We start from the raw sequence: 13,425 nt of genomic DNA on the forward strand, positions 1-13,425 counted from the left end.
CTAGAGGTTTTTCGAAGGAGGCAACCAGAGCGATTGCTAGAGCAAGGAGAACATCCACCCTTAGAGTCTACCAATCGAAGTGGGAAATCTTTCGAAACTGGTGCAAGTCAGTATCCATATCCTCGACCAGTACCTCTGTAACTCATATAGCTGACTTCCTCTTATATCTGAGGAAAGAGCGATCTCTTTCAGCTCCCACTCAAGGGTTACAGAAGCATGTTGGCATCAGTCTTCCGTCACAGAGGCTTAGATCTTTCCAACAATAAAGATCTACAGGACCTCCTTAAGTCTTTTGAGACCACGAAGGAGCGTCGTTTGGTTACACCTGGTTGGAATTTAGACGTGGTTCTAAGATTCCTTATGTTAGATAGGTTCGAACCACTTCAATCAGCCTCCCTGAAAGATCTCACCTTTAAGACTCTTTTCCTGATATGCTTAACCACAGCTAAAAGAGTCAGTGAGATTCATGCCTTCAGCAAGAACATCGGATTCTCATCCGAAACGGCTACATGTTCTTCATCTTGGTTTTCTAGCCAAACACGAGCTGCCTTCTCGGCCTTGACCAATATCGTTCGATATTCCAAACTTATCGTATGGTTGGAGATGAACTAAAAAGAGTATTATGTCCTGTAAGAGCTCTTAAGTTCTATTTTAAAACCTTTACGAGGCCCGTCTGAAGCTTTATGGTGTTCAGTTAAGAATTCATCTTTGCCTATGTCAGAGAATTCTTTATCCTATTTTTATCAGACTGTTAATACGAGAGGCTCATTCCCTTCTGAATGAGGAAGACCAAGCTTTGCTGAAGGTAAGGACACACGAAGTTAGAGCTGTCACAACTTCCGTGGCCTTTAAACAAAATAGATCTCTGCAAAATATATTCGACGCAACCTATTGGAAAAGCAAATCAGTGTTCGCGTCTTTTATCTTAAGAATGTCCAGTCTCTTTACGAGAACTGCTACACTCTGGGACCATTCGTAGCAACGAGTGCAGTAGTGGTGGGGCTCCACCACTACAATTCCCTAATTCCAGAACCTTTTTAATCTTTCTCTTGAAATATTTTTGGGTTGTCCGGAAGGCTAAGAAGCCTTTCGCATCCTACTTGATTTGGCGGGTGGTCAAAATCATTTCTTGAGAAGCGCCTAGATTAAAGGTTTTGATGAGGACCTTTAGTATGGGTTGCAACCCTTCATACTTCAGCTCCTAGGAGTCGCTCAGCATCCTATGAGGATCGCGAGGCTCAGTAAGGAAGACGTACTTAAAAAGGCAGAGTAATTGTTCAAGTCGTCTTTCTTACCAGGTACTTATTTATTTTATGCTTGTTATTTTGAATAACTGCTAAAATAAAATACGGAATACTTAGCTCATAATGTCAACTTGTTATGCTGGTCTCTACCCACCCCCCTGGGTGTGAATCAGCTATATGATCATCGGGTAAGTTTGATATTGAAAAATGTTATTTTCCTTAGTAAAATAAATTTTTGAATATACTTACCCGATGATCATAAATTAAAGGACCCACCCTTCCTCCCCAATAGAGAACCAGTGGGACAGAGGAGAAAATTGGTTCGTTGTTGACATCGAGTACTTGAGTACCTACTTGACAGATGGCGCTGTTGATATACACCCCCACCTGTATAGCGATCGCTGGCGTATTCCTCCCGTAGATTTTTTTCTGTCGGGGCAGCAGGGATGCAGCTATATGATCATCGGGTAAGTATATTCAAAAATTTATTTTACTAAGGAAAATAACATTTTACGGAACTAGATTTATTGTTTATCCATGTTCAGTTGTTACTTTTGATTTTATTAAGGTGGGGATGTCTTTTTTTTTTTTTTTTTTTTCTTTTTATCTTTTGGCTTCTACTTGGGGGTCACCACAGCCGATCATCTGTCTCCATTTATGTAGTTACGTAAAATATCTTTAACTCAGAGCAGTGATAGTTGTTTTCACCTTTGGCATGGATACTAACATGCTATAGATTTACAAAATCAAGGAGAGCTTGGTTGTAAACTTGCTACTGTATTCACTTTTTTTCCATAATCCTAGAGCTGGTAATAAACGGTCTTTACCATAACCAACTGAGATTCCATGTTTCATGTACACTGACTGCATTTTACCTGTGAGATAGTCTCTTTGGTGCATATTGACTGATATATACGAGCTAATACAAATATTTACGTAGAAGTTAGGGAAGTTCTTGGGTCTCATTCTAGATGAACAAGGTTTGATGCTGTTGATCAACAACAGCAATTATATAAAAAGTAAAACACATGTTGCAGTTTGAATTCAATTCCAAAGACAGGTTAAATACCAGAACTGTCAATAACTAGTTCAAATAATGTTCAAATACACATAGAGAAGGGTCTGTTATTGCAGTCCTTGACACAGTATTTGTAATGACTTTCCTTTCTAAATGTTTTGAGAATGATTATGTGGAGATATCACTCACTTCAGAAGCAGCCTTCACAGTTCTTTAGCCCATAATGTCATCCTAAATTTGTCTTTAGTCACTATCCCATTAAGGTAGTGAAGTAATAAGTTTTGAAAGACTGCAATCTCTATTTAATAAAAGATAAGCTCCCCACCAAAAAAAATATATGTAACATTAGTGGAAGCATTTTATTTGTCAATAAAATTCTACTGCGTAATAGGACCTGTCTTAATTTTTATTTTTTTCAGGCGAGACTGGTATGGGGAAGTCAACTTTGATGGACACACTTTTCAATACCAGCTTCGAGTCCAATCCAGCACCTCACACTTTACCCAGTGTTAAACTTAAATCTAATATATATGAATTACAGGAATCTCAAGTTAGATTGAAGGTCAGTGTTTATAGGAGGATTAGTTTATTATTAAAATTTAGAGGTATTTCTTAAGTTCATTTGAAAGTATTACAAACGGGAATCTAGATTAAGTTGTGTAGTACTGTTATTTAAATAACCTATTGGATTCTCAATTGTTCCTGTTGTAACTCAAGTTTCAGTTTATTATGCCTGGCAGTGAATGCAATGAATATAAGAGAGGAAGACTCAGCATCAAGTTATTGTGCATTGCCAAATAGAATTACTGACAAAAATAAAATCCATGAAAATTACCAGAAAAATATTCATCTGTAAGTTTTCATCACTAATGTTTTTCCTGTTTTCCCCAGCTTACCATTGTAGATACTGTTGGATATGGAGATCAAATCAATAAAGAGGATAGTTTTACTGCGATTGTTGATTACATTGATAAGAAGTTTGACGATTACCTGCAAGAGGAGTTGAAGATAAAACGGAGTCTCTCTGCCTTCCATGATACAAGGATTCATGCTTGCCTCTATTTCATCTGCCCTACCGGACATGGGTAAGTTAAATGTTTGTTTACAAGAAACCATGTAACTCATGAAACTTGCATAGTTGTAGAAATCACTTAATCACTAGAAAGTATTTTGTTTAAAATAAACCTTTCAAAAGATAAATGCTGTACATTTGACATATGTATTACATATAGAGTGCTTATTTCTAGTAAAGCAATTCCCCATTTTTGCTTTGATTAGTACTACGGTAGTGTAGTATTCATTTTTTCTATCATTCGTATTTGTACATCATATTTTATGTTGAACACATTAAAGTCCTTTCTGTTCTCGTCTAGTTTATTTATCTCTGGTCCTAGTCTTCATCTGTATTTTTTCTCGTACTTTATGCGCTTCTCTGCTTCTTGCTATCCTTCAACCTTAATACTTACACTGTTTTTCCAACTATTCCATGCTCTCATTACATGCCCAAAGATATTTTCCCTTTGAGATATATGGTACTGTCTTGAGTTTTCAACCTCCAAGTGCCTCACATCTGTCTCTTCCTTCAATCTTTCCAACATACAAAAGGCATTAATATTCAGATATTGTAATTGAATCTCTTCAGAATCTCTATAAGTGCATATGTTTCCAGTAGTAGGTAGTAGGCTGGCCAAGGCACCAGCCATCCTTTAAGATACTACCACTAGAAAGTTATAGGGTCCTTTGACTGGCCACACAGTACAACATGGGACCCCTATCTGGTTACGGCTCATTTTTCCCTTGCCTACATATATATCGAATAGTCTGGCCTGTTCTTTACACATTTCTTCTCTTTCCTCATACTCTTAACAACACAAAGGTAATGGTAGAATTCTTTTCATCACACAAGGGGTTAACTTTCCACTGGTAAGGGTAGAAGATATTCTCTAGCTATTTTGGACACTCCAAAATCAAACCATTGTTCTCTAGTCTTGAGTAGTGCCATAGCCTCTGTACCATGGTCTTCCACTGTCTTGGGGTAGATTTTTCTTGCATGAAGGTACACTCAGGCACACTATTCTATTTGTTACCTTATTTCCTTTCCTCAGTGGGCTTTTTTCCCAGTTGGAATCCTTAAGTTTATAACATCCTACTTTTCCAGCTAAGGTTATAGTTTATACAATAATAATAACAGGTTATATTTGCCATCAGTTTTTACAGTGTTTAGTAATCCAATAGATACTGCTACTATATTTCTTAGTTCAATTGATAATCACCCCACAGCCCATATCACAAGAGGTCTGCGCTTTTACTAGTATAACACAATACTTCTCTTTCAGTCCTTCACCATTAGTGATTCGTGTACCAGGTGGGCATCGGAAGTCTGTTACTGTACTTCACACACTTTACAATTCTGCACATCTCAAGTGACATCATCTAATACAGAGTACTGTGTTTCATTCATTCACACACCTTACCCACAGTCACAATCTCTACATGGCCACTCTTCCAATTTCTGAACTCCCCGATTTTTGAGTTTTGCTTACTATTTTATGATCATTTCTCCATTCCATTCTCCTGTCTATTAAAAGTTCTCCTAAACCATAATTTGGCTGTAGACACCAAGCCCTCCGCATATAGTATATCCCAGTCCCGAAAGTTTCTGCACGTTTTTGTAGCTTCTATTATTACTGTAGTAAACATTAAGGGCCTCAGTGCTATTCCTTGGTGAACACTTTTCAGATTTTATAACATTCTATCTTTGTAATATCTAATTGCTTGACTTGTACTTCATAAAATGCTCAAGGTATATAAAACCTTTTAATAATTATAATGATGTTTTTCATATAAAACTACTTTTATTTCAAACTTTCTTAATGTTTCTTCTGTATTGTACAATGTTTGGAGTACAATATTTGCAGAATGTCATATATATAAATGATTATTTTCCCCACATTATAATTATGAGACTGACACCATATGTCATATATACAAATAAGTTGATTTATACGCAGAATGTCAATTTTCCTTTACTATGAATTTATAATTTAAATTTTTAATGGTAGCATAATAAAATGAACTTGCAACTGTTTTCCAGGTTGAAGAGCATAGATTTAGTTTGCATGAAGAAATTGGATTCAAAGGTCAACATCATTCCCATCATTGCCAAAGCAGACACAATTTCCAAAGCAGAACTCACAAAATTCAAGCAGCGTATTATGCAGGAAATCAAGTTGAACAACATACAGATTTATCAGTTTCCAACTGATGATGATACAATGGTCAAGGTAACTAGAGTTTCTTTTGTTTCATTTATTTCTTGGAAGCTTCTAATCTCTCTCTCTCTCTCTCTCTCTCTCTCTCTCTCTCTCTCTCTCTCTCTCTCCTCTCTCTCTCTTCTTAAGGTAACTAGAGTTTTTTTTTCGGCTCATTTAATTCTTGGAAGCTGTATTTCTCTCTCTCTCTCTCTCTCTCTCTCTCTCTCTCTCTCTCTCTCTCCCTCTCTCTCCCTCTCTCTCCCTCCCTCTCTCTCTCTCTCTCTCTCTCTCTCTCTCTCTCTCTCTCTCTCTCTCTCTCTCTCTCTCTCTCTCTCTCTCTCTCTCCTCTCTCTCTCTCTCTCCTCTCTCTCTCTCTTTTTTTATCAGTTGATGACAATGGTCAAGGTAACTAGAGTTTTTTTTGGTTCATTTATTTCTTGGAAGATTGTTTGTTCTGTAACTGACATACAAACCACGCTATTTAATAGGGATTATTACTTTCGGCATAGCTGAAATGAGCCATTAGAATTTTAACGAGGGTTTACTACCCCACCGCTAGTTAGCGGGGGGTAGGGAGGGTAGCTTGCTACCCCCCCCCCCCCCCCACCCCCCCCCCCTCACACACCTGTGCTTGAGCTCACTTTGCTCTCGGCTCGGGTGGAATGTCGGACGTGTCCGCTCTCACCCTCGCCTCTTTGACAGCCATTAGTCTTTTTGCTTTCTCTCCTACAGGTTTGTGTGTGAAGTTGGCCTCTGCGAAAATGCGCAAATGTCCTTGATTACCCGACCGCCCTTGTGGTACATTTATGTCGGCGGTCGAGACGGACCCTCACACCCCTTTGTCCTTACTGTAGGGGCCAACGGTGTGATAGTAGTAATAAGTGTGGTGAGTGCAGGGAGTGGTCTACCTCCTAGTGGGAGAGGTTTTCTCGGCGATGGAAGTAGTAGTCCAGGCGGGATATTTCTCCTTCGAAGATTACTTTGAAAGGAGAAAATCCCAAGGACTCTTCTTCCGCTGCCTAAACCTCCTCCGAAGCTCCCACTCGATCAGTTTCTTTCGAGAGACTGTCGAGTGGTAGCGTAGACCATAGTTCTGTTTCCCGACCTCGGGGTTCGAGAGATGGCGTTGCCTCCCTTAGCGAGGCAGCTCCACCTCTTCCCCGGGGGAGCATTTAAATGTCAATGTAACTGATTTATTCCAGCTTTGATCTTCCTTGGGGCTTGAGGGTTTGCCCTCCAAGGAAGCCTTGATTGACATCATCCGGTTGGGTGCCGCTGTCAAGCAATTGCCGACTTTGGCAGAGGTTGATCCTCTTGTCTGTTGTCGACGTTGTGGTGTCAGAGGTATCCAATGCGGTATCTCCTAATACCTTTGCAACATCTCAACCCGCAGTAGCTGAAGGCTTAGTTTCTCCCAGTCCTGCACAACCTACGAGGGAGAAACCAAGTCCAACAGTCTCTCCTGCCGGTGATTCTCCCCCTCGGGGGAGTTCACTCACAGAGACTCCTCTTGCTGACCCAACGGTCCCCAGAGGGCATATACGTCGTAAGGCTCGCCTTCCTCTTCGCCGGAGAGGCCTTCCTTCACCTTATAAGACGGTGAGGAGGCGCCTCTTCAGTTCACCATCACCGTTGCAGTCCCCCGCAGAGGAGCCTCGTTATCGATCTCCGACTGTTCCTGCTACTACCCTGGACCTCTCTGCGGATCGTTCGCGATCCCCTTCGGTGGAAGGTCGTCCTTACAAAGGGCACGCCGACCTTCCACCCGTCAGACCTGCTGACCTGCCGTCGCCGTTCCTGGCTGCTGATGCGCTTTATGCGCCAACCAAATCTGTTTTCAAAAAACAGGCACCGGTCCCTTCAGGGCAACAAGGGCATACGTGCCAATTAGCGCACACGTCCCTTACGCGCCATGTCAAGCATGCACGCCAACGTTCTCCTGACCTCTCTGGGGTTTCGGAGATAGCGCGTCAGCGCTCACCTGCTGCTGCCGTTCCAGAGTTAGCGCGCCAGCGCTCACCTGCTCACCAGCGCACCTTGAACCTTCTGCGCGCCATTATTCACCAATGCGCCAGCGCTCTCCGCGCCCACGATCTTCGGATTTGGGTGCGGTAGGGAAGTTTAGGACTTCCCCTACTCGCCAGTGCTCGCCAACGCGCCATCTGCTATCGCCTGTGCGCCATCCCTCGCCAGCGCATTCGCGCGCATTCACATACACGCGCCCACGCCCATCTCCCACAGCAGCAACACATCGCCAGCCTGATGTGGGCCCACAAGAGGTGCGCCAACGAGCGCAGGTTCCAGCTGCGCGCCCGCGTGCAAGGGATATCTCCCCTGCGCGCGCGCAACGCCCGACATCTTCTGGGATGCACGATCTCTCGCCCTCACGGGCTCTTCATCCTGATCTTGCGCGCGCACGCGAACATTCACCCTCGCGTGCACGAGCGCGCAAACAGCTTCCCTGAACACACTCCGAGGTCTCCTACGCACGGTCCTACGCGCCCTCGCAATCGCTCATCAGCAGTCTCCCGCGCGCGACCCCGGGTATTCCCCAACGCGATCGCCAATATCCTCCCACACGCGAGGCTGCAGGACAACGCGCGGCAGGGTCAAAGGAATGGACATTTCTTCCTCGCTGGAACTTTCCCTACTCATACGAAGTTATGAACTTACCTGCCCTCAGTCGGAAGTGAGACCTCCTCCACGAAACGTGGTTAGAGTTCTCAGGTGTCTTAAGAGACCTCCCTATGAACCATTACGCCAGGCTTGAGATCGCCACCTAACTTGGAAGACGGTGTTCCTACTAGCTTTGGCATCGGCCAAGCGAGTCAGTGAACTTCATGGTCTCTCATATGACATCGCCCCATTCAACTAGAGCACATAATGTCAGCTACGCCCCTGGCCTTCAAGAAGAATTTCTCAGTGACGCAGGTTCTTCAGGCTGGGGTGTGGAAGCGTCAGACGACCTTCAGCCCACTACCTGCAAGACGTGACCCACAGGAGGCTCGATACGTTCTCTATCGGCCCTGTGGTGGCTGCACAACAGTTGGTTTAGAACCTCAGGCTCCTTAGTGGACAAGTAGCAGAAGGTTGAGGGCATTGTTACCGGTCTTAGCATGCATGAATGAAAAGGTATGCCTGGCCCTTATTCTTTTCTTCATCTTCCCTCTCTTGGGGAAAGCAGCATCCTGGGTTCTCTGCACAGCTGACCTCAAACCACTGCAGGTAAACCATGTTTCCTTGTGTTCCTAGTAATTAAGCTAATACTGTCACGTCCCCATACCCTGACGAGGTGGTATTGGGAGAGTCCTAGCCTAAAGTTTCCATCTAGAGGACTACAGGTCAACTTCCTAGGACGAGTCACACTTTATTATACCTTCACACACAGCTTGCATAGGCCGCAGTCCTTGCGTAGCAAGGTTCTAGCGAGGTGCAGGGACTCCTTATTGTTGAGTGCTGACACACTCAAATAATGAGTCCCCGGGCAAAGCCAAAAGCCAGTACTGGCTGGGACTTTCCACCCTTCCTAATGGGTGAGTCACCCCCTATTAAATAGCGTGGTTTGTATGTCAGTTACGGAACAAATGACAAATTCGTTGATAATTTGTATTTTTCCTAACGATACAAACCTTAGCTATTTAATCAAACTTGCCCGCCAGCCCTATCCCCCTTGAAGTCCTACCTCCAAACAAAGTGAGCTCAAGCACAGGTGTGTGTGTGGGGGGGGGGAGTAGCAAGCTACCCCTCCCTACCCCCCTGCTAACTAGCGGTGGGGTAGTAAACCTTGTTAAAATTCTAATGGCTCGTCATTTCAGCTACGCCGAAAGTAATAACCCTATTAAATAGCTAAGGTTTGTATAGTTAAGAAAAATACAAATTATCTACGAATTTCTCTCTCTCTCTCTCTCTCTCTCTCTCTCTCTCTCTCTCTCTCTCTCTCTCTCTCTCTCTCTCTCTCTCTCTCTCTCTCTCTCTCTCTCTCTCTCTCTCTCTCTCTCTCTCTCTCTCTCTCTCTCTCTCTCTCTCTCTCTCTCTCTCTCTCTCTCTCTCTCTCTCTCTCTCTCTCTCTCTCCTCTCTCTCTCTCTCTCTCTCTCTCTCTCTCTCTCTCTCTCTCTCTCTCTCTCTCTCTCTCTCTCTCTCTCTCTCTCTCTCTCTCTCTCTCTCTCTCTCTCTCTCTCTCTCTCTCTCTCTCTCTCTCTCTCTCTCTCTCTCTCTCAATATGCCAATATATGCTCAGTGTTACATATGCTTTGATTGTCTTTACTATAGCCTAACTTGTTTGGTGTTTATGATGTTGGGAATTTAATGCCATCAGCTTCTTTTAGGGGTAGCTCAGAAATCAACTTAGTTTTGGATTCAGAGTAATTTTTCAGGCCTACCTGCCCAATTTCAAACCCTAACCTGAATGCTCAAGTGGTAACCAGTGGGTCATCTACACCTTTCATAGAGTACTACCTACCATTAACCCCTAGTTTGTTTAATTTCTTTACTAGGGACACATATCTTTTAAAAGAAAAGAAAATGCAAAAACTGTCAATAAACATTGAAAAATGGAATTTCTGTAGAAGAAGCAATATAAACACCAGTGAGCATAGAAATGAGAAAAAATATTAAAATTCTCTTTTCAAAATATGGAGATACACTTTCATGTGTGCTTGGTGATTTTTCAGTCTTGTCTTTAATTATAAAAATCTTCATTTAAATCTGTTAAATTCTTCCTGCTGAAGAAATTATTCATACACAAGTAATATAGTCTCAAATGGGTGGGTTTTTAATGCATTGGTTTCTCAAAGGAAAGTCATTATTTACCATTTTTCAATATTAAACTTAGCCGGTGATCATATAAGCTGTCAGCTCTGCTGCCCGACAGAAAAACCTAAGGACAAAATACGCCAGCGATCGCTATACAGGTGGGGGTGTACATCAACTGCGCCATCTGTCGAGCAGGTACTCAAGTACTCCATGTCAACACAGAACCAATTTTCTCTCTGTCGTGCCACTGGCAAGACCTACTAAATACGCTGTTACTAACTGGATTTGTTTTCACAACTATTTGGTGAAGTACACTATTCTAGTTTTGAGCATTCGCTATGCAGGGGTTTTATCTTCATCTCAAAACTTGAACTCGTTTTGGATAGATTTAATTATGGTGACTAAGAGAGTATGGACTCTCTTTCACTTTTAAATGGCCGACCCTTCCCTTAGACGGAAGTGTGTTTAGGTTTTTAGTAATTTTGCTTAACACGTTATAGATCTATGTATTTTATATCTCTCCACCTTTATTAGGCCTCTTCGATTAACTTTCCATTTATTATAAACATATAAAAATAAATTTTTATGTTTTGTTTATATGCGACCTTTCCTGATAGTAGGCGGTCCTAACTTGGAACCGAAGTTAATCAACGTTGAGCCCGTTATATCGTATTTAGCCTTTAAAGAATTTAAAACTTTTTAAATTTAATGTTTTATGAAAGAATTTCTTTGATAGTCTTCGTACTGTTTTCAAAGATGAACTAACGTTTAGTTTTTTAGACTACGCAGTTGTTGACGTTCAGGACGTTCAACATGCGCTCTATCGTTACGATAGAGAGAGAGTGTATCACGGTTTCACTTTGCAGTAAGAGTAAATCGATTCTGACGTTTCGTTCATTCTTTCTTAGCTTAAATGGTTTAAATTCTAAATTAAAGGAACTTTTTATTTGGAAAACCTTTCAGTTTTTTCCTTTAGCCAAATAACATGTTTTTTTTGACGATATATAATTGGGCTCTTCTCTCAGGTGCGAAATCAAGAGAGAAAGAGAGAGAGAGATAGAGACGGAGGGAGAGAGAGGAGATAAAACGTTCCGTTCAAGCGGGGGTAACGTTGTTCTCGTGTTACTCTCCTCCCTAGTCGCTGTACGGGGAAGAAGGTAAAACGTTTCTAGGGTTTTATTCTTGTCCCCAGGCTATGTGCGGTGAGAGATTGTAAACGTAGTTTATTTGAACTAGTGTTTAGTCTCTTTCCCAGCCACTGAATTCTTTATCTTTATATATGTTTTCTGTTTTTGCTAGTATTAATGAGCTGCATTATACGACTGTTTTCGCATTACTACCTTTTAATGAAGGGTAGAATTGCGTGTTTCAGGTAAAAATCGGTAAAAGTTTCGATTTCAGTGAAATAAGTGCAAAACAGAAAATCGAAGTGATAAAGTGATATGCGCAAAGTGTTACAGTGTTGCGTCCGAGGGTTCGTCTGTTCGTGCCTGTCGTTCACCTAGTCCGGGACCTCTTGCAAGCTCCCAAGCCCAGGGGAGAAGTAATGTCGAACGACTTATGGGTTCGTCAGGCCTTGATCAACGAACAGACGTTTCCCTCCGTGGTTTCGGGCGTATCTACCCAAGATCGCCCCACCCACACAAAGACGAGAGAGCCCATTTACTTCTCGTCTGCGGAAGAGGTTTCTCGTAAGAAACCATGGACCAAGGTCTCGCAGCTTATTAAGCGCAAGTCGGTCCCTTCCGCGCAAGTCCAACGGCCCAGTTGTAGCCACTGGGTCAGTTCGGACTCGCTGCAGTCTTCCGACGACTGCTCACCTCCTAAGAGAGGCAAAGCGGTACCGCAACAGGCAGTAACACCGTCTGTTGCCGCACCTGCTGCTGTAGACCCTAAGTGGTCTTTGCTACAGTCTATGCAGACACAGTTAGCATCTTTTATGCAGGAGTATCGTGCGGAGAAGGTTGACGCTGCACCCGTTAGCCTACAACCAACCACGGTTGTGCGTACAGTAGACGCTGAGGCTACCTGCTCCCGCACTCCGCCTGTGAGAGTTCCACCACCCATGCGCAGTGTACCCTGCCAGCCGCACGTTGACGTTCACAGACGCACGCTACCCTCCGTTGACGTTCGTGAGTTACCACAACAACAGGAGGGTGGAGTTAAGTTGCTTTGTTTTGACGCGGTGCGTCAACCTCCGCATTCTAGAGTTGTTTTGACTGCTCAGTATAGACAGTCAAAGCAGTCTCGAGTGAACACTGTATGTCCTCACGCACCTGTTGTGGTTGACAGTTCAGTTGTTGACAGTTCACAGACTGTCAAGCAGTTACATGACGTTGCCTCCTGGTCTGCTACTAATGCACCAGTGCTGTATGTCCTCACGCACCTGTTGTGGTTGACAGTTCAGTTGTTGACAGTTCACAGACTGTCAAGCAGTTACATGACGTTGCCTTCTGGTCTGCTACTAATGCACCAGTGAGAGACTCACTGAGATAACCTAGCTTTTATCGGACAAGGTTCCTGTAGATGAGAAAGTGCTGTTCTCCCTCCTACTGATATTCCTTTGAGGACTCTGTCATTTGGAGAGGAGCCTTAAGCTGCTTAGCCTCCTATGGACTTTAATTAAATCATGATGATTTTTTAAGGATCTTCGTCCGGATCTTGTAACTGCTGCTCCTCGTTCGCCTAAACGTCAGAACTTACACTAGGCCTAGCTACTTCGAAGCCGTTGTTGGTAAGCTAGTGCACTCTCGCTCTCCTAGAGAGCGTTACGTTGGCTAGGCGACTGGTTTTTGCACCAGGAGGAGTTTTAGGGATACAGCCTTTGATTTCCCTTCTTTTAAACTGGCTTATAGAGCGAGAGTCTGATAGGACACGAGAGAAGTTCTCGGCTTGGGAGTTCATGCCTCTGCCCAGATAGACTTCTCAATTCTGGTAGACTCGCCCTGGCGCCTAGCCAGGAGACGCTCCAAGTTGTTTACAGGTCAACTTCTCAACTTTTGTCGAGCCTTTGAAGTTTTGCTGTACTATTATGTCACACATAACAAGGCTTCCAGGGATGGTAAATGGTTCCGCCTCAGTCGCTAACCCCGTCTGTTGCCACACCTGCTCCCGTAGACCCTAAATGGGCTTTGCTGCAAGACATGCAGTCCAAGC

At 43.2% G+C, this 13,425-nt stretch overlaps 1 protein-coding gene across 2 annotated transcripts in view; it reads left to right on the forward strand.

The window, feature by feature from the left end:
* The window catches only part of LOC137617318 (septin-2-like), a 56,548-nt gene that overhangs the window by 33,446 nt on the left and 9,677 nt on the right, over positions 1 to 13,425 (forward strand). For both annotated transcript variants that reach the window (XM_068347329.1, XM_068347328.1), the window contains 3 exons: positions 2,682 to 2,824; positions 3,154 to 3,347; positions 5,357 to 5,546. In XM_068347329.1, coding sequence (XP_068203430.1) covers positions 2,682 to 2,824; positions 3,154 to 3,347; positions 5,357 to 5,546 — 527 coding nt within the window. The remainder of the gene's footprint in view (positions 1 to 2,681; positions 2,825 to 3,153; positions 3,348 to 5,356; positions 5,547 to 13,425) is intronic.

Source organism: Palaemon carinicauda, chromosome 23 (assembly GCF_036898095.1).
Source record: "Palaemon carinicauda isolate YSFRI2023 chromosome 23, ASM3689809v2, whole genome shotgun sequence".
Taxonomy (NCBI): domain Eukaryota; kingdom Metazoa; phylum Arthropoda; class Malacostraca; order Decapoda; family Palaemonidae; genus Palaemon; species Palaemon carinicauda.